This window comes from Rhinoraja longicauda, chromosome 7, assembly GCF_053455715.1.
Source record: "Rhinoraja longicauda isolate Sanriku21f chromosome 7, sRhiLon1.1, whole genome shotgun sequence".
Classification (NCBI taxonomy): domain Eukaryota; kingdom Metazoa; phylum Chordata; class Chondrichthyes; order Rajiformes; family Arhynchobatidae; genus Rhinoraja; species Rhinoraja longicauda.
Window position 1 is genome coordinate 59,772,004 of NC_135959.1, and position 22,744 is coordinate 59,794,747.

Sequence of the window (22,744 nt, forward strand, 5' to 3'; positions counted from 1 at the left end):
GTGGTTCTGATATCCACCATTATGAAGTACTCAAGAGGCTGGTCCATTCCATTAACTCCAACCTCCAAGACTGCCTGATATGCTGCAGGTTGTCTGGGCCTGCACTCATGAGTTTAAGGCCAGTCACCCTGGCCTTACACTCATCCCAGAAACATCTGGATAACATGCCAAATTAGCCAAATTTCTATTTATTAACCATAACTCTGCCTTCAACACCATAATCCTATTCAAACCCAAATTCTTGGACCTAGGAGTCCCCTCTTCAACTGGATCCTAATCCATAGAGTCCACATTCAGTGGGATAGGTGACAAAACATCCTCCAAGATAATTTTCAACATAATTGCCCTGCAAGAATGCATTTTCAGCCCCTTAATATACTCCATATACTCTCATGACTGGCTGGCCAAATTCTCCTCTAACTCCATTTACAAGTTTGCAGATGATACCGCCGTAGTGGTTGGATTCTGAATAATGACAAGGCAGAGTACAAGAAGGAGACAAGAGACCTTAATAACATGGTGTCAAGATAACAATCTCTCCCTCAATGTCAGCAAGATGAAGGAGCTAGTTACTAATGTCAGGAAATGAAGTGGTGTTCGGGTCCCAGTCAACAGCATTGGTGCTGAAATGAGATTGTCAAGAGCTTCAAGTTCCTCAGCATAAATATCATCAACAATTTGTCCTGAACCAACCACACTGATGATATGGCTAAAAAAGACAACCCATGCCGCCACTTCCTCAGAAGAATCCATCAAAACGATAACAGGCAGCCTTGGAAGCCTATCCTCCCTAGTCAAACCGCATGTCAAAAACCTTGGCATAATATTTGACTCTGCATTAAAATTTGACAAGCAAGTCAACGCTGTGGTAAAAGCCAGCTTCTTCCAGCTTCGTACCATAGCTAAAATCAAACCATTCCTCCAATTTGACGACATTGAAAAGATCATTCACGCATTCATTTCCTCCCGCCTAGACTACTGCAACTCCCTATACACTGGGATCAGCCAATCATCCCTGTCCCGCCTGCAATTGGTCCAAAACGCCGCAGTGAGACTCCTGATGGGTACCCGTAAAAGGGACCACATCACCCCGATTCTGGCCTCTCTCCACTGGCTCCCAGTACGGTACAGAATCAATTTCAAGCTCCTCCTATTCACATACAAAGCCCTAAATGGGCTTGCCCCCCCCATATCAAAAATCTTCTAACCCACCACTCTATCTCCAGGTCCCTCAGGTCGGCCGATTTGGGGCTACTCACTATCCCGCAGTCTAGGTTTAAGCTCAGGGGTGACCGCGCTTTTGCGGTTGCAGCTCCGAGACTGTGGAACAGCATCCCTCTCCCCATCAGAACTGCCCCCTCCATCGACTCCTTTATGTCCAGGCTCAAAACCTATTTCTACTCCCTAGCGTTTGAGGCCCTCTGAGGGGGTGCTGTGAACTGTTTATGTATGTGCTGTTATGTTTGTGTGCCATTGTATGTTCGTTTCTTAGTACCTGAACTGATGTACAGCAATTTGGTCAACGTGGGTTGTTTTAAATGTGCTATACAAATAAAATTGACTTGACTTGACTTGACTTGACTACATTCTCCTACCCTCCAGTGGTGCATAAATTTATTTAATCTCTGAAAAAAGCTAATGATTCTTTTTAGAAAAGCATGCTGTTTTAAAAACATCTTTTCATATCTCCCCAGAAAAATAGTGGCATAATCATTGAAATATCATTTGGCTTTGAAGGCACATATTCATCTCAACCACAATTGGAAAATTAAGTGGAATTACCTACACAAAACAATATGAACTCAAACAAGACAAAAACAGAAAATGCTGGGAATACTTAGCAAGTCAGGTCACATCCGTGGGAGGAGAAATATTCAATGTTTCAGCTCAGAGACGCTTCATTCTGAAACATTGATTCAATTTCTTTTTCTACAGAAGCTCAACCTGACTGTTGAGTTTTTCTAGTATTTTCTGTTTTTGTTTGAGATTTCCAGCATCTGCAGTTTTATTTTATTTCCATTGAACTCTGACAAAGCTTATTTCTGGAGGTGAACCGCGTAACTATATCTTCAGAAAAAATAACTGCTTAAGTTCTACGAGTTAACGTAGTCCATGACGTTTGTACTTTCCTTTGGGAAAGCAGAGATTTCTTACCTGAAAATAGACATATAGTAAAACCACATGTCATATGAAAAGTTTTACTCTTATCCAGCAATCTTCGTGCTTTTCTGTTCATTATCTGTGAAGCAGAATTTTACAAATTATTATAATTATTTGAAAATGTTTCAGGTGATAAATTTAGGTCAGTGGGATCTTAGCACAATTCTAACTGGTTTTACAATTCAGTTTATCACAAGGTATCACAAAATGCTGGAGTAACTCAGCAGGAAATTCAGTTTGATAATAGGAGAAGATGGAATTAAGATATAGACAATATATACCCCACTAAATCAGAAAATTAAGATACTTTAATTTTAAAACAGTATGTGATACTTAGGCATTCCACTATCTAGCTTATTCTTTGAGCTTCACTTGGTGGGGAGAAATTTAAACCAATGAAAAGTAGGTTTCAGAAAAAACAAAGAATAAATATTCAAGAATTAATAGCATAAGCCTACCAACTTCAGAATTTAACCCACGCATTTGAATAACCCTGGGGAGGGCTGGAATGTTAATTTAAATCTGTTAATAACTTATATGGAACAATATTAACAGGAATTTTGGAAGTTAGTTCAGCATCCAGAGCATCCTAGATCTTTTCAGTGAAAGCATGTCGCGACCACAACAAAATTGCTTGGGGACTGAAAATTTGGCAAGTAAACCTGACACTAATTATTGCAGTTTCACAAATGCCTCCTTGGAAGATTCTGAAATGCTTTTGGAATTATTTTGATATTTTTAATCAATTTGTAGAAAAAGTTTTTGCGGTATTTTCGGCTTCAACTCTTTGAAGATGAAAATTCCCCACATTGGCATTTCAGCATTGCACCTCCCCTGAGCCATGTCAACCTGGTTGTTGCTAATGCAGCAATATTATGGTTGATTCAAGTGCCGCATACAAAAGATAGTATGGGTAAGGGTTTTGAAAGAATCAGTGAGGGCGGATTGCTAAATGATAGAAGGGAGCGTGGCTGATTATTTACCATTAAAAATATTCTGCTGTTCTATTCTTCCTACCAAATGAATAGCCTCACGTTTTCCCACAGAATATTCCATTACCACCTTGCTTCTGCCTCAAATGCCCGATGATCAAGTGCTGTATGCAATGTCAGTGAACGAGAAAGAATTTTGTAATCAGTGAGTCCTCCTTCTCCCCATCTCACGTGCCCATGTATTTCATCGTGCCATACATCTCCAGGGCCACCGCCTCTGCAGATGGTGGAAGGGTTAAGAATATTTTCCAATGAAGCTTGTATTACACCACTGGGAATGTGAGGAAATACACAGGAAGATGAGCGTACCTGCAAAGTGAGCATGTGTGAGGAATAATGTTGTACTAGAATTAAGAGGACTGATTGGTTAGGTATCAGGATGTAGGTGACATTGTGCCCATCTTTCCTGATCTGAAGAGGCCATCAAACAGCTTTAGTTATTAAAATCATAAGTTGGGGAACCACACCCCAATTGTTACTTCTGGGGTCAGATTCTGTAGACATCACAGAATAGTTACAACAAAGGTGGCCCAGAAAGTTTGTGCAGGCTCGAAATAAGAGCAATCCGGTAATCATGCTGCCCTGCACTCTCCCCATAACTTTGAGAAATATGTTCCTTTCAGATATATATCCAACTCACTTTTAAAGGTTACAATTGAACCTGCCTTCACTCTACCCCAGAAGGCAGTGGAGGCCAATTCTCTGAATGCATTCAAGAGAGAGCTAGATAGTGCTCTTAAGGATAGCGGAGTCAGGGGGAATGGGGAGAAGGCAGGAACGGGGTACTGATTGAGAAAGATCAGCCATGATCACATTGAATGGCGGTGCTGGCTCGAAGGGCCAAATGGCCTCCTCCTGCACCTATTGTCTATTATCTACCTATGACAGTGCATCCCAAACTCTTTACCCCTCGTTGTGCAAAACATTTTTTCTCTAATAACATCTAATTATTTGGCCAATCAGCTTTATTCTAGGACACCCTGTTCCCTATACCTCCACCAAAACAAAAACTTTCTCTCAATCTACCCTTTCTTTATCCTTCATAATTTAAAATATCTTTGTCAGATTTGCTCCAAACCACATCAGTTCCAAGGGGAAATAACTCCCAGATTCTCCAATCTGTTCCTCGTCCCTCATTCCTGGAACATTTTCAGTAAGTCTTTTCTATATGTTCTTCAAAGTCTTCATATCTTTGCTCAAGCATTATGCACAGAACTGGATACATAGACATTCCTCATGACTTTTGAGGGAATTGGGCCAAACGCAGGAAATGGACCAGCTTAGATGGGCATCTTGGATGGCATAGAGAAGTTGGGCCAAAGCGCCCATTCCCATGCAGTATGACTCTACGACTTCCGAGCTTTTGTACTCTATTAATAAAACCCAAGATCAACAAATACGTTTTCAACCACTTTCTCAATCTGACTTTTTTTAGAAACTGGGTAACATATCCCCATATCTCTCTGTTCTTGTACCCCTTTAAGAATTGTCCTCTCAGATTTATATTGACACTTCTTATTCTTCCTTCTTCTTGCACATAGACAGTGATTGAAGGGTGCAGCTTCAGTGGTGAGGACTGCACAAAGCTGGTTATGAGATGCTAAGGAATGGCTCCGCAATTGTCTGGAGTCGGTGCAAGGACTCAACAACAAACCTGAACAAATATGTTGCGGTTGTTACCAACTTCATAAGGAAATGTGTGAAGGAGTGTGTCCCCACCAAAACCATCCTAGTGTTCCATAACCAGGAGCCTTGGATGAACCAGAGGGGTCCGCAATCTACTGAGGATCAGATCTTGGGCATTCAAGTCTTGCAATGCATGTTCATATAGGAAGTCCAAGTGCAATCTCAATTAGGCCATTGGAAAGACAAAGGGACACAGTCGCTCTAAACTGGAGGATGAGATGAATGTTCACCAGCTGTGCAGGGTTTGCACGCCATCACTTAAAGGTAAGTCGAAACTGAGTGGCAACTCAAGCACCAATGAGGCATCGCTCCTGGGTAAGCTCAACATGTCCTGTGCTCATTTCAAAAGGAAGACACCAATGTGCCTTCTTGGGCCTTCATAGCTCCTTAAGGCATTGTAATCTCAGTGATCAAAGCCAACACCAGAAGATTCTTTGTGAAGGTAAATCCCCGGAAAACATCTGGCCCTGATGGTGTACCTGGGCATATTCTTAATTCTGTGTGGACCATCTTGCTGGAGTTTTTGCGGCCATTTTTTACCTCTGATTACTAAGATCCAAGGTCGCCACCTGCTTTAAAAGGCCATCAATAATACTGGTGACCAAGAATAGTAAGATGCCTCAATGTCTACTGACTGGTGGCACTAACGTCCATGGCGATGAAGTGCTTTGCCAGGTGGGTTATTATACATATCAACTCCTACTTTGCAAGAACCTGAACACACTACAATTTGCCTACCAGCAAAATAGATAACAGGGGATGCTGGCTCCCCACTCTGCACTGGACCACTTGGACAGTAAGAACATGTACAACAGGCTGTTGTTCCTCAGCTCGGTGTTCAACCATCCAAACTTGTTCTCAAACTAGGGTAACTGAGTCTCTGCAACTAGATCCTCAACATCCTCATTGGCAGGCCACACTCAGAATGAATTGGCAACAGCACTTCCTCCTCAATAACCATCAGCATCAGAGCATCTCAGGGCTATGTGCTCAATCCTATGTTCTATTCACTCTATACCCATGACCTCTATACCCATGACTGTGTAGGCAGACACAATTCCAATGCTGCCTTTGAATTTGCTGATGATACCACCATTGTTAGACACATAACAGGTAATCAGTCAGAATATAGGAGGGGAGACAGGAAATCTGATTCCATAGTGTCAGAAAGACAATCTTGCTCTCAACATCAGCAAGACCAAGGAGTTGATTAAATATATAGGAAAGAACTGCAGATGCTGGTTTTCACCGAAGATAGACACAAAATGCTGGAGTAACTCAGCAGGACAGGCAGCGTCTCCGGTGAGAAGGAATGGGTGACGTTTCAGGTCAACTCTCTTCTTCAGAAGCCCATTCTTCAGAAGGGTCTCGACCCGAAACATCATTCGTGGATGTGAATACCCCTGAAGATCTGTCCTGGGCCTAGCATATTGATGCAATCGTAAAAAAAAGGCCAACTATGCCTCTACTTCCTTAGAAGATTGAGGAGATTTAGTATGCCGACAAATTCTCTCTTGAACTTCTACACATGGATGGTGGAGAGCATATTTTGACTGGTTTGGAAACATGAACGCCCAGGTACAAAGGAGATTACAGAGAATGGTAGATATTGCCCAGTCCATCGAAGGAATCATTAGGAGGCACTGCCTCAAAAAAGCAGCCAATATCATCAAAGACCCACATCACCTTGGCCACACTCTCATTTCACTCCTACTATTGGGAAGAAGTTACAAGATCCTGAAAACCATAACCACCAGGTTCAAGAAAACTTCTTCCCAATAACTGTTAGGGTCTTGAACACTACCCAACTACTCAACTATGAACTTCTATGGACTGTCTTTGGTTGCATTAAGGATTTGGGATTTTTTTTTTGCATGAGTATTGTGGTTATTAATTTGTTGTATTTTTGTTTATTATATATTATCTGCATGTAGTGGGTTTACAAGCCTGTAATGCTGCAAGTAAAAATTTCAGAGTGCCGTTGTTGGTACATGTGATAATTAAACACTCTTTATTCTTGAACATGTGACGTTTCACATTTTTCAGCATTATATGTCTGATGCCAGCTAACCACATTACCCCCATCAGCTTGTTTGTATTGCTTTGAATATTATAAACCCACCTCAAAATTCACAATATCTCCAAGTTTTGTGTCATCTTGCAAAGTAATTTTGTATTGTGGATCTTTAAATGAGTCTCACATACACATTAGCAGGAGACCCAGAAATGATGCATTAATATTTTAACTGAGCTGCAGTTATTTAAAATTGGCTGGCAGCCTTCCCTCACTCCCAGTGCAAGGGTAAATTAATTAAGAATCCAGTCAGCCTAATCTTTAAGTTTGAGGATACTGAGCCATTTATTCTTGTCGCAGCTAACCAAGAGGGAAACATAAGCAGCACTAACCCCTGGTCTGGCATACCTCAAATAATTCTCCTGGAATGTATCTTTACTCTATCCCTGCTGACAACAGTTTGAAGTGAACAGGACAGGTTTATGTAACATTCACATGCATCACCATTTTATTCTCTCTTAGTATTTTTTTAATTCTATTTTAGAACAATTCAAATCATGACAAGGATTATTAGTGGTTAACACTCAATGAGAAAAGAAGCAGTGAGCAGATGGACTAGTGTTTGGCATATTAGTGTCTGCTGCTGGTTTGACTATGGGCCCCACTACTAGCGAGACCAGCTGCCTTTAGACTAAAGAATTGGCATTTCTTATTTATCAAGGGTTTATCTTCAGGCTCAACACAGACCTTTCAGTCAGCCAACTTCAATCACTTGTTATCTTTAACTGCAATTGCCATAAACTGACCCATATCCTCCACAAAAGCTAAAAAATATATTCAAGATAAAGAAAAAAACATTTTAACAGTGTGTATCCTAAAGTTTTTTTAAATGAGTTGCTAAGATAACATAGCAGTCTGCATTAATTTGGATTGCTATTTATCTCTCCTTTATTAAATAGCTGCAATTCTTCGCTATTATTGCATGATTACTCATTCCAAAAAAATTCCCTTCCTGTTGATGGCCTCAAGAAGAACTGATATATTAGCCTCCAAATTACATTTTATATGAAGTGCAACCAGGAACAAAGGAGGTCAATGTATTCAACGATCAAAATCAAATAGCTAAAGTGACCACATGGATAGTTCAATAGCATGTCCCTTGTGTGATGTAGACAAAGCAGGTTTGATCTCAAAGTTCTGACAGAATTCCTAACTCATACTCCTTAATCACCCAATTTGCTATGCAGTGGGGAAAAGGTTATATAATTTCCTAAATGTGGGTAAACTTGCCAAGCTGGAACAAACTAAAGGTTATTCCCAAAGAAGAATTTATTTTCTTTCATCTGTGGGAGAGTAGGAGTCCAACGGGATTCCACTACTGGCCACATCTTCCTATCTCCTCCCCTTTCTGCCTTCCGCAGAGACCGTTCCCTCCGTAACTCCCTGGTCCACATGTCCCTTCCTACCCAAACCTCCTCCTCCCCAGGCACTTTCCCCTGCAACCGCAGGAGCGGCACGGTAGCGCAGCGGTAGAGTTGCTGCTTTACAGCGACTGCAGCGCCGGAGACTCAGGTTCGATCCTGACTACGGATGCTGCACTGTAAGGAGTTTGTACGTTCTCCCCGTGACCTGCGTGGGTTTTCTCCGAGATCTTCGGTTTCCTCCCACACTCCAAAGACGTACAGGTATGCAGGTTAATTGGCTGGGTAAATGTAAAAATTGTCCCTAGTGGGTGTAGGATAGTGTTAATGTACGGGGATCGCTGGGCGGCACGGACTTGGTGGGCCGAAAAGGCCTGTTTCCGGCTGTATATATATGATATGATATGATATGATATGATAACACCTATCCCTTTACCTCCCCCCTCGACTCCATCCAAGGACCCAAACAGTCTTTCCAGGTGAGACAGAGGTTCACCTGCACCTCCTCCAACCTCATCTATTGTATCCGTTGTTCCAGATGTCAATTTCTCTACATCAATGAGACCAAACGCAGGTTCGGCGATCGTTTCGCTCAATATCTTCGCTGCAATTTCTGACCTTTCTGTCATGGGCCTCCTCCAGTGTCATAGTGAGGCCCACCGCAAATTGGAGGAACAGCACCTCATATTTTGCTTGGACAGCTTACAGCTCAGCGGTATGAACATTGACTGCTCTAACTTTAGATAGTTCCTCTGTCCTTCTCTTCCCCTCCTCCTTCCCAGTTCTCCCACTGTCTTCCTGTCTCCACCTATATACTTTCTTTGTTCCGCCTCCCCTGACATCAGTCTGAAGAAGGGTCTCGACCCGAAATGTCACCCATCCCTTCTCATCAGAGATGCTGCCTGACCTGCTGAGTTACTCCAGCATTTTGTGATACCAAGAGACCATAAGAGATGCCCCCGAGCTCAATCCTGCCATACTCCTTGTGGGGGAAGGACAACATATTTTCCACTATTTCCTGTCAACTTCCCATTCATTCCCAATTTAATGGAAATATTTGAAATAAAACATAACCCGCATCTTATTTCTGTCTCAGTTTTAATAATGAAATGAAAAGATTTGAAATTTAAAATACTGCTATCTACATTTATTCATCAAAGATTACTAAAAAAAAATTAAGTTCATGCAAATATGTTCAATTTCCCCGGTGTGGGACAAATAAAGGAATATATTAGTGTTAGAAAATAACTGCAGATGCTGGTACAAATTGAAGGTATTTATTCACAAAATTAGACTAACTTTAGATAGTTCCTCTGTCCCTCTCTTCCCCTCCCCCTTCCCAGTTCTCCCTCTATCTTCCTGTCTCCACCTATATCCTTCCTTTGTCCCACCCCCCCTGACATCGGTCTGAAGGGTCTCGACCCAAAACGTCACCCATTCCTTCTCTCCTGAGATGCTGCCTGACCTGCTGAGTTACTCCAGCATTTTGTGAATAAATACCTTCGAAAGGAATATATTATATTATTATTATTCGATGCTCACTATTATTTAATATCAGCATTGATTTCTAAACTCCAGTAGTTGCAGACTTAATATTCTGACCACAATGAATAAATACATGAAAAATATTACAACTTTCTGCATCATAATAGCCAATTAATCAGATCATATGGACGGGGACATAAAAGAGTGATCTAATCAGCCCCTGGACCTTGCCTAGCTAATCAATGATATCTTGGCTGAACCAAAGTTATATTCATGTATATTTCCCAGATGTCCATCAATGTCCTAGGTTAATAAAAGAATATTATTCTTAGTTTTATAATTAACTATTAATGTGGTATCAATTGCCACTTGAATGATCTTTCTAAATTTCCACCAATTTGTGTAGAATGGTTTCCTAATTCCACCTGTGAAAGAATTGGTTAACTCTGAAACCATGCCCTCGGGTCATAGACTTCCCAACCAGAAGAACTGGTTTCCCTCCATCTTCCCTATCAATTCTCCTCAAAATCTTGAAATCTTCATTCAAACCGCCCTTAACTTTTTACCTTCGAGGGAACAAAACTCCAATTTCTGTAATCCGTCCTCATAACATAACATGCTGCACTTCCTCCAAAGCCAATTTATCCTTCCTAAATTATTGTGTTGTATTTTGCATTGGCTGTTAGCTTTAACTATAGCTATAAGTATGCTTTAAGTATGCTACAGCTTCAGCATTAAGACTATAGCTTTAAGTATGCTACTAGTTAAGTACAGGGTCTTGTGACTGACCTGCTCTTAAACCTGTAGCAATTATCTTTAGAGGCTTACCTAACCAGTCTGTAGAGGCTCTTAGAATAAATAATCATGCTGAGGTGTAGTTTCTGAGTGTGTTCAGCTCCCCAAACCCAAGATTACACAATGATCCCAGACACTACAAATGTTTGAACTACTCACTGCACTACCCCAGGTGTGCTCTACTTTGTACCGCTAGTATAGGCCAGTTGGTGTGCAGGAAAATGTTTGAAAAACTCTTACGTTTTTTTTTTTGCCTAGATCCCTCCCAGTTAGTATGACTCCTATTCTTTGTAAGTCTAAGAACAAAAAATCCGATTCACTCACCTTCTGTGACCCTCGCAGAAATGCCAGTAAAGTGCGACACATGGGCAACAGGACAAGACTGCAGTTCAGATTCAGGACCGAAGCAGAAGCTCTACTAATGCATAATCCTAGCTGAACAAATAAGATAGTGATCAGGAAAATAAAAGAACAAGGCAAAATACATTGGTAGAACAAGCAACTTTAAAAGTTCACCTAGAATTCCCATTTGTTGTAAATGTATAATAGCATTATCTATTTTAACTTGCCTGCCGTTTCTCTTTTCCTAAATAAGTTCAAGTAACACAAAGTAAAATATGCATATTCTGAGTCCTTGACATATAAAACTACTAACCTGCATTAATCAATCAAACACTTTAAAGTTCTGTAAAATGCATTTAAAAAATCTAGATTAGCAAATATCCTCTGCAGACACTTGCAGCCATTCCCTCCGTTCAAATAAATGAGAAGGCGTCTGAAGAAGGGTCTCGACCCGAAACGTCACCCATTCCTTCTCTCCTGACCCGCTGAGTTACTCCAGCATTTTGTGTCTACCTTCAATTTGAACCAGCATCTGCAGTTATTTTCCTACACAGGAGTCCCTTTATCATCTCCAACCAAACACATAATCATGGTGCGAATTCTCCAACTCAACTGGTGGAGATTCTCCACAACCTTCCACCCCCATCCTGAACTCCAAGAGCAGTTCAGCATTGGAATACCGTCATCCAGCAGTGGTAAATTACAATAGGTGACTTCAAGGTTTACTTTTATGTTTTCATGCACGGAAATGCAGAAGTTGTTGCCACTTATCTTTGGAGAATGTCAGCAAATTCTAACAGTGTTGCTGATGGCTCCCTACAGAACTGAGGACAAAGTATCATTCTATGTTAAAAATGCTGAATGAATCACATCATGCTGATTAAAAAGTGGTAAACATCTCTGCATCAAAAAGGCACAGTACCTGCAGAGAAGTGATTGGCATTGCTTATATATTTCATATTATAAATCAGTTAGACAATGTCACTTTGAAAACCAGACATGACTGAATAAAACAATTATAGATAATTTCTTTGCTCTTAGAGATATTGATAGTTGAATTCATATTTTCATTTTTTTTTCTTCATATTTTCATATTTCAGATACAGCGCGGAAACAGGCCTTTTTGGCCCACCAAGTCCGCGCCGCCCAGCGATCCCCGCACACTAACACTATTAACACTATCCTACACACACTAGGGACAATTTTTACATTTACCCAGTCAATTAACCTACATACCTGTACGTCTTTGGAGTGTGGGAGGAAACCGAAGATCTCGGAGAAAACCCACGCAGGTCACGGGGAGAACGTACAAACTCCTTACAGTACAGCACCCGTAGTCAGGATCGAACCTGAGTCTCCGGCGCTGCATTCGCTGTAAAGCAGCAACTCTACCGCTGCGCTACCGTGCCGCCTCAATTCCTCCTCAATAACTTTACAACCATCAATTTCCCATGACCTGCTCCTCATGAAACCAACAGAAGAGAATTATTCCGGACGATGGCTCTTTCCATAAATTCTCTTTCCATTTGATGGAAACAGTTATTTGTTGTCCCAATGCATCTGTCTCTCACTTTATGCTTCTGAAGTCCCAGAGCTATTGCCATCACTATTCTAACATTCCCAATCAATACATAATTTCTCAATTCCATTGTCTCAATCTTTATCCCTTGACATCCCACTTATAGGATCTAATTTGATTAGCCCTTTACTGTCTCATGATACTCAATGTGATCTTGGTTGTCATGTCACAAAATCTTTTTTTTCATGTCCCTTAATACTATCAGATGAACAATAAACAACATTTGTTGACATTTATGAAGGAGAATTCTAACTTTCTCCAATCCTCTGAATGTAAAATAATTTTCAAATTTCATCCCTAAAGGCATGTTTTTAGATTTTAGACTGTGGCCCTCATCCAACATTATGCAACTCTTCGAGATTATCAGTTCTCCTTATCATCTCAAAAAACATCAATAAAATCACTCCTTAATCTTTTGAAATGCATGGAACATAAACTGTCCTCAAATATTAACCTTTAGAATCAGGTATCTTTCTGATAAATATGCACGATCTAAGATGTGGTATCCAGAACTATTTACACCCAGATGCGGTCTAATAATAGTTATTTGGAGCTTCAGCAGTTTGTATTCTTGTCTCTCCAGGTTAAAAAATTAAAAGTTTTAAACCCCTGTTTTTTCACTTACAAAATGTTCATTTTTCATTTGAGAAAAATGCATTACATCTTTATCATCAAAAGGCCCCAATTTGCCCATTTAAATATTACTTAATAATGTTATCTACGTTGCTTGCAATGCCTCCTATCCTGGCAGACAGACATTTGGCATGATTTTATTCCTTATAGAATATGGACCAAACTAACCAATGCCAGCATTCATTGCCACCCCTAACTAACTTTTGAGACAGTTTTTGTAACCTAAACCACTGCCCTCAATGCATTAACTGATTTTCACAAAAGGTCACAAGAATTGGCAAAAGTTTTCAAAATCAACTGTGTAACTTAGAGGGGACAGTCTTCCCTTATACCTACTGCGCTGCCCCTCATGAAGTTTACACAGTGTTCTTTCAGGAGTATCAACTTGTAAATGGTAAAATCTGCAACCATCTTATACCATTGAAGTGAATGAATGCATAAGGTGACAGTCGGGCATCAATCCTAGATTAATGCTCTATCCTAGATTGGTGAGTTTCTTGAATGTACAGCAATGCTCAAACTAATGGACAGTGTTTCATGACATTCGTGTAGATATTAGAGAAAGGCTGTGGGGAACTAGAAAGTAAGGAATAGTGCTTACTCTTGTTGAATGGAAGTGACATGGTCATTTTCACTCTTTTGCCAACTTCCTAATATTCTTGTGGTTACAGTTAGTACTAAAATTCTATTCCATAACGTCAATCCTAAAGAAGTCCAATTGAACAAATGTAACATAGTTGGCATAATACCACCATTTAAAATTTGATTTATTCCACTATGATTTTACTCCCTGCTCAACCCAAAAACCCAGCAGCTATCATTTCAGCTCAATGAAAATCCCTCCCCATCATCATAAACCAGCTTTGAATCTTTCATCTAAACATGAACCACGTCCTTTTTTGGGTTAGAACTTAATACCCCCATTTAGTTCCTTTCTCTGCAACAAAAATGATCTGTTTCTCCACTCTATACACAACCAGAACGGCAACTGCTCTGCCTGGCCTTTGCCATGAGACAACACCAGGTTCAGCTTTCGCATTCAAAGTAAATTGGCTTCATGGTGATACATTCCTTACATTGGTAATCCGATTTAAACATCAGGAAACATGGCAACGCACCACAGCAGGAGTGTTTTCAAAATAAAACTGATATCAAATCATATATGGAGCTATGAGAGTAGATAATCAAGCGATGGTCAAAAACTGGCTTTCTAGATGTGGAAGATCAGAGAGATAAAGGAGGGGAATCGCAAGGCTTATAATTTTAGCAACTAATGAGATATCTATCATAGCCCATTCCAGGATGTTCAAGTGGTCATAATGTTAAGAAGTGCAAATAACTCAGATGTTTGTATGTATGAACGAGATTAGGTATGATGATTACATGGAGGGATTTGAAATCAAAGCTCAATGATTTGCAAAATAAAGAAATCTAGCAAGCGTAAGATGGTGGGCGGATGAGCTCACGTATCATAATGAGGACATGGAACCACTGCTAGGAGAACGTTGGAGTCATCAAATCCAGATGGGCCAGAGTTTCAACAACATGAGCTAAGGCAAGGAAAAAATCAGGAAACATTATGGAGGCAGAAAGAGCCAGCACATGTGGATATATGGTCCATAGATCATCCCGTGGTTACATATCACACCGAGATTGAGAACAGTCTGTTTTAATCAAACAATTGCTGGGGAAGGAATGGATGGTTTCATGGAAAACGAGTTTATGGTGAAGACAAAAGACAAAGACTTTGATTTTAACAATATTAACTTGGAAAAAAATTCTGCTTACAATCAAGTGCTCCAATGGATGCAAGTATAAAATACTACTCTGAACAAATAATAGTTGGCAACCATTGTGTACTCAGAAATGATATGTAGCCACTTGAAAATAATGGCAATGAGTAGAATAGGAATAGAGGGGATAGGATTATTGTTTATTAAAAGTAAAACTAAATCTTGTTATATTTCAAGACCAATGGAACCGAGGAGTGAATAAGGCAGAGGTGTCAGTAAATTATGCTGCCTGACCTGCTGAGTTACTCCAGCATTTTGTGAATAAATCAATGATGTTCAAATGGTTGGTCTGGTGTTTCAAGTTGACTGTGCCAAGGGAAATAATTGGACTAATGTAGGGTGGAAACATCTATGCCTAACAGAAGTGAAAAGTAGAGATGGCTCTGCCAGGCAGAATAATTGGATAATTAAAGAGTAGAGGTAATCCAATAGGCCTGAGATGTTTTTTCACAGCAAACATCATTGTAGAGATGGCCCAAGCCCCCATTGAAGTCAGGCAATGTTATAGGAAAATGGGACAATCTTCTTGCCCGAGGTTATTGAAAATTATCTCTTTCCAAAAGATATGGAAAGATATTTTGACAAAGCTGAATCAGCATTACAATCCCAGCTACTGGACATTGTTAAAAACTAAAGTGAGGGCATATAAGTTTATTATACCATTTGAAACGTTTTCATGACTTTTCGATATTGGAAATCTGCAGGGGTGAGCAATCTGTGACAATAGTATATGTATGCTGAAGAATGAACACATGCTGAAGTATCGTTGTAAACTGTTAACAATTTGCAAATCTGACATTTGATTTGGACATGGTTGATGAAGATGCACATATCATTCCTAAAACAGTCAACAGAAACCTGCAGAAATAAAAGTTTCAGATATGAAGGCAACCTGACTCCAAAATTGCTTCCGATGGGTCATAGTTATACAGTAGAGGTGCTTATGGTAAACATAAAGGTGTTGCTACAGGTGACAGAGACAAGCCTAAATTCTGATTTTGTCAGCATTTGGCACAGAATTATATGTTGCTTCAGGCAGAATGTTGCAGCTGCCAGAAAGCCAGTATTCTTGCTAAGGCATGTCAAAAAACCCTGAAAGATAAAATTGTTTGTTCCTGCAAAAAGGCAAAGAACAATAGCAAGTGAAGAATTTGCTTTAGATTTACTATTATCAGGAAAGCAAGGTTATTGCTACCTAAGAGGAGGAGCTTCAGTTAGCAAGGAGGTTGATACTGGCACATTGGTCAGCATCATCACACAATTGTTTTACTATGAGCTGTCGTGCCAAATCCAGATGATAGTACTATTTGGAACAGAGAACATTGAAAAATACAGCACAAGAACAGGTCCTTTGGCCCATGAAGTCTGTGCCAACCATGATGCCAATTTAAACTACACATCAGCCTGCATGCAGTCCATATGCCCTCTAGTATTTGGCATGTCCACATTGGGAAAAAGACACTATCTACCTTGCCTATTCCCCTCATAATGTTATACACTTCTATCAGGATGCCCTGCAGCCTCTGACACTCCAAAGAAAACAATCCAAGTTTATCCAACTTCTCCTTAAAACTAATATCCCTAATCCAGACAACATCCTTCTATACTCTCTCCAAAACCTCCACATCCTTCCTGTAATGCAGCATTCAGAACGGCACACAATACTTCAAATGTGGCCTAACCAAAGTTTCATACAGGCTGCAACATGACTTCTCAACTTTTATATTCAACATCTTGACCAATAAAGTAGGACTGCCATACACCCTCTTTATCACCTCTCTTGTGTTGCCAATTTCAAGGAGCAATGGACTTGCATCTCAAAACTGCTCTGTACATCAACAATCCTAAGGGTCCTGCCATTTACTGCATACAGTTCCGAAATGTGACTTTGCCATATGTGGAAGTCAGATTCACAAACTTGGGCATGAGGCCAGATCTTTTCAAAGTTAGATCTGACAGATACCTAATGTCAACTTGAATTAACTGAACAGTCTGTTACACTTAACCATCATTTCCTCCCTCGGTCATTCTCAGCTCAATGGACTGCACTGTGGTGTTTCTTTCCACGCAGGAATTGTGCAAGTAAAGGAAGAGATATGTGTTATTGGGTTGTATTCCCGTCTAAGTTACAAACAGCTAGACTCATGAACACACTGAAATAATTTAGAAAAGCATAGTTTATATATTAAATCACGCAAACATGAGGTGTTTCAGAAATCTAAAGAATCTGGGCCAAAGAATGGAAAGAGCTGGCTTGCAGGCAAAAGACTGATGCCATCAAGATCACTTCTACTCACTGGGTTATCCCAGAAACCAGAATCTTTTTGACTGTACTGATTTACTATAATAGATTTGTGACAAAGTTGGCATTGTTACGTGTTAAATGAATGAGTGATTATACACTGTGAGATGCTCATACACTGCAATGTGTTCATAAAGGTCAAAATAGTATGTGTAGCATCTCCTTACAAATATTGTAGCACGGATCTCTCATGAGCTAATGAATGAGGAAACCAGGTGCATTTTATTTGCAACTTGCACCCTCACTTCTTTTTGAGTGCTCTGTTCAAAAAGGATAAATGTCCTTAATTATTGGGGATAGAAACTTGATTAAGTATCTGCACTGCTTATGTATGACCATAACTGATCAGAAAACGGAATCCAATACAAGATGTTCAAAATTCAAATCTGGATTAGAGTCAGGTAAACCTGTGTAAACTAAAGATGTAAATTAGGTCAAAGTCATCCTTGTTGGAGAACGTTTTTTCACAGACTCAATGCAGAATAAAGTCACAATCTTTCCTTTATGGCTTAAAGGTTTTAGTCAAATAAGTTTAATTTGTAAAAGAATGAAATTACAATACCTATCAAAATTATGGGTATTTTCCAGCTTATGGCACTGTTCAAGAATTTTTTGCTATCAAAGCATTGGATAATAACTATGAATAGGTATCATTCCAATGCAATGATATTCTAATTGTATGCATATGTCTCTAAATATTAAGTTGTAACTTTTCCTTAAGAAGTGAGGTGCATAGCTCTCTTTAAGTCTTAAGTAATTAACTGCTGTTTTCCACAGGCTAAACTTGGCAGCCATTGTATACATATACAACTGAGGAAATTCAGAGTGTCTCTGAGGATCCTTCATTGCTTCTACTCTGGGGCTGTAGAGAGCATCCTGTCCGGCAACATTACAGTCTGGTTTGGGAACAGCTCTGCCCAGGACAGGATGGCCCTGCAGAGAGTAGTGCGTTCGGCAGAACGCACCATGGGAACTACACTCGTCCCCCTGCAGGACCTATACATCAGGAGGTGCAGATCCAGAGCAAGCAAGATCATGAGGGACCCCTGCCACCCCAGTAACGGACTGTTCCAGATGCTACGATCAGGCAAACGCCTCCGCTGTCACGCTGTGAAAACGGAGAGGATGAGACGGAGCTTCTTCCCACAGGCCATCAGGACTGTCAACTTTTATAACCCCAGAGACTACATTTTTGTCGACACTAATAGTAACTTATTAACTTTATTTATATGCTGTAACTGTAATTCATTTTGTGCACAACCCGCAGGCATTGCCACTTTCATTTCACTGCACATCGTGTATGTGTATGTGACAAATAAATTTGACTTGACTTGACTTGATTCGAAGCCCCTGAGAAATATCACACAGCTGAACCAGTAATGAATCGCAAACATAGACCCAAAATGCTTGGGTAACTCAGCAGGACAGGCAGCATCTCTGGAGAGAAGGAATGAGTGATGTTTCAGGTCGAGACCCTTCTTCAGACTGAATGTTAGGGAAGAAGGAAACGAGAGTTAGGAAAGGTAGATAAGGAAAGGTACAAAGAGCATGTAAGGTGTGAAAAGGACAAATCAAAGCAGACAGATCAAGAAATGGTACAACGGTTCATTGTTGGCTATGGAGAAGGTGACAACAAGGCATACAAACAGTAAAATTGATCAGGAGGACATTGAAACTAGTAGGAGAACTCAGTGGGGGAGGGTCGGAGAGAGAGGGAAAGCAAGTGTTACTTGATTTCTTAGAGAAATCAATGTTTATACCGCTGGGTTGTAAGCTGCCCAAGCGAAATATGAGGTGCTGTTCCTCCAATTTGTGTTTGGCTTGAATCTTGACAGTGGTGGAGGTCCAGGACACAAAGGTTAGTATGGGAATGGGAGGGGGAGTTGAAGGGTTTATCAACTAAGAGATCGCATGGGCCCAGGCGAACTGAGTTAAGGTGGTCAGTGAAACAAATGCCCAGTCAGTGCAAGGTCGCACTAATATGTAGGAGTCCACACATAGAACAGCGGATACAGTAGTTGAGATTGGAGAAGGTGCATGTGAACTTCTGCCTCACCTGAGAGGTCTGTCAGGGTCCTTGGATGGAGTTGAGGGAGGAGATATCGGGACAGGTGTTGCATCCCCTGTGGTTACAGGGAAAAGTACCTGGAGAGGGAGTGGTTTGGGTGGGAAGGGATGTTAACCAAGGAGTTGCGGAGGGAACGGTCTCTGCGGAAAGCGATAGAGATGGGACAATGTGGCTAGTGGTGGGCCATTAGACGAGAGACTCGAGTCTTGAAAGGACGAGAGGTGAAAGAAATATTAAACAGACAGCGGTTCACTGAAAATTAGCAGGCCAAGGGATCCTTTTTCGTGAGAGGGTTTGTGACAACAGATTATAAAAGAGGGCAGTACCTGGAAGAAAGGGAACATTAATAATATTATGTAAATAGAGGCTAAGAATGAAGACGGTCTTCATGGAACAGCCCAAGGAAGCAGAACATGAATATTCTTAGTAAAGTGAGCTTGAGGAAACCTTGTGAAAAGTGTAGATAGGTTAGAAACAAAAGAAGGATGACCAGGCAGGACGTTTAGCTTGATGGACTAAGAGGAGAGGAAACTATTCCGATGTTTCAATTTTAATGACAATATTCATAAGGTACTGGTGCTTGATGTTGAAGGTGCAAGTGGAAGAAATAAGGGAGAGGGGTTTAAGGTGACGGTTTGTAATACATCAAAAATGTCAGGTATTAGCATTGACATCTCCAATCATCCAGGAATTATAAATATATCTGACTGTTGGCAGAGGACCTTGTAGTGCCATATGTGGTTCAGTTAGATTTGATGGTGAATAACTAAATCTATTATCACTACATTCATTTAGGTCTGACTCCCTTGGACTTGCAGGGCTAAAGTTGGTGAGGGTTAATCGTTTAACAGTGCTTAGCATACCTAAACATAAGGTGACAGCTTGGTTAAACAGACAAGTAGTTACTGCAAAGTTCATAGAGATTTAGTCATAGTCATCCGGCATGGAAACAGGCCTTCAAGTGCCCATTTACACTAATTTTACACCATACCACTTAATTCTCTCCACATTCCCATCAGTTCCTTCAACATTCTACCGCTCACCCATACATTGAAAGCAATTTCCAGTGGCCAATTAACCGAGTAACCCACACATCCTTGGGTTATGGGGAGAAACCAGGCAGCCCAAGGGAACCCAAATGGTCACAGGGAAAATATGCACTCTCCACAAAAAAAGTAACAGAGTTCAGGATTAAGACACAAAAAGCTGAGGTAACTCAGCGAGACAGGCAGCATCTCTGGAGAGAAGGAAAGGTGTCTATCTTTGGTTTAAGTCAGCATCTGCAGTTCCTTCCTACAGAGCTCAGGATTAAACCTGGCTCACTGGAGTTGTGAGGCAGCAGTTCTGCTACCTGTGCCAATGAAGGGTGGGCCTAAACAGCTGAAATAAACACAGAAAATGTTGGAGATACTCAGCCAGTCAGGCCGCATCCAGAAAGAAATAAACATGTTCATGACTTTTCGTTAGAATATTAATGCAGTTTCCACCAAGAACTCAAAAAGCCCTACAAAGGAAATCATAGACTCAGAAATAACTACATGATCACTTCTCAGATAAAATTCTATTACATGTTGAACAGAAACTAGACATAGTGTAGGTAATAAAGACAAGTAAAAAAGGAGGCAAAATGATACCCCACAGTGTGATATAACAATGCTGAATCCGTGCCATGGTAAAAAATGCAGACAAAAACTGGAATTTCAACCTCTGAATCGTCTGCATCTTGGTAATTCTTGATCTGTGATCCATTATTGCTCATTTCTACGAAAATTGTAAAAATCATGAGTTATCTAAAACCGAAGATGTAATTTTGTCATTTCGTAAATAGTAACAGATTTCCTGTTTTATGAACAATGCATCAAACATTTTTAGAAATGGTCTAACCATGTCTGCAATTGTGGTTGCCATGGATTTTAATAAACACACCTATTTGACAAACGTTGCCAACTTTTTTTGTACAAAAGACATCCAAAATTGGTCACATTCTTCAATTATAAAACCACATGAATACAGCCATGATATTAACCAGCTAAGCAGGACAAAGAATTCCCTATGCATTTCCCAGTCTTGACTCTATTATAACAGCAATGAGTTAGTGAGACTTCCAAAAGACTTGCCCAGATGTTTTACATATTTAACAGCCAGGCCAAGTAATCTACCCTTGGTGCACATTCATTCATTTTTGTTCCCTTTGTTCCCTTTGTGCAAATGAAGCAGAACAATGCTGTAATTCTGATTCATGGGTCACAATTGTATTCGCCTGTTTCCAATGGAGTTTACTATGTATTCTGAGACCTGAGACTAATCCTCTTGCAGTAAATACTAGTTCTTCCAGTGGATTAACTTTTATAACAGGATCCAATACAATGCATATTTTTTTTGTCACTGTCGTTGCAGGAAACCAATACAAACTCACAGTACGTGTGATGATTTAGTGTACGATACATCAACTTGGTAAACTTGGCATGCTCCAATCTCACAGGAATGGAACAAAAGTCTTTACTTTCAACAGGAATATAATGAAGGAGTACAATCCAAATAATATTTTATGTTAAAACATAGTACACTGACTACATGGGGTTATGTTGATGCCCAAGAATAATAGGGGAGAGTTAGGCACAATATGAAGGGCTCAAATATTGGAAAATTCCATTATAATCTGTAGGACCAGGATAACTTATAAGCAACAAATGTTATGTTTGTTGGTGCAATATTGATAGTAGTGAAAGAATTGGACCCTTCTGTCACTTGCTTTGACTGTTTGGAAATTCATGTGTTCAGGTTAAAGATAAGTGGCAACAGTGTCAGGTGGGCTGAGGTGGGATTGTTTGCTGATTTGAGCCCCGGAAAGGCTTTGATGGTATATGGTAATTGCGGCTGGAGTGAGTGGGGTGGAGGGGGTGGTTGGATCAGGCTGAGTGATCATAAGCTACATGCAAAGTGGATGGTGGGCCAGTTTGCATTGAGAAGTGTAGGAAGGAACTGCAGATGCTTGTTTACACGAAAGATAGACACAAAATGCTGGAGTAACTTTGCACAGATTGTGAACTGTTGATGAGGAAGTCGAGAATCCAGTTGCAGAGGGACCCAGAGACCCAGGTCCATGAGCTTCTAGCATTGCATTAAGAAAATACGATTGCAATGTTGTCATGACATGAAATCATCTGTTTTGGGAATCAAATGATCAGAACATGGATAAGTATCAGCCAAAATACCTGGCTACATTTCTGAATATCATTAAGTGTGACAATGTTTATTGCAGCTGCCACTGTGTCACTTACCTACCCATATTGGGTTCTGTTGAGCTGAAACAAACAATATGATGGAAGCTAATCTCTAGGTCATGATGTTTTAGATTTCAATCAAAAAGCCCACTTATCGCACTCCATGGAAGCATGTTTCAGGATGGGCAGGCTATCCGTTCCCAGGAGACATGCCAGTCACTAAGCTCTTTCAGAACTTTAAAAAGCTTCC

The 22,744-nt window shown here is 40.3% G+C and overlaps 1 protein-coding gene across 2 annotated transcripts in view; it reads right to left on the reverse strand.

The window, feature by feature from the left end:
• nox4 (NADPH oxidase 4) overlaps positions 1 to 22,744 on the reverse strand; it is a 119,532-nt gene that overhangs the window by 88,458 nt on the left and 8,330 nt on the right. The window contains exons 3-4 of one of the 2 annotated variants that reach the window (XM_078403134.1): positions 10,878 to 10,984; positions 2,155 to 2,239 (exon numbers count right to left, since the gene is read on the reverse strand). In XM_078403134.1, coding sequence (XP_078259260.1) covers positions 2,155 to 2,239; positions 10,878 to 10,984 — 192 coding nt within the window. Of the gene's footprint in view, positions 1 to 2,154; positions 2,240 to 10,877; positions 10,989 to 22,744 lie in introns of both variants that reach the window. The other variant, XM_078403133.1, reaches the window with a different exon arrangement.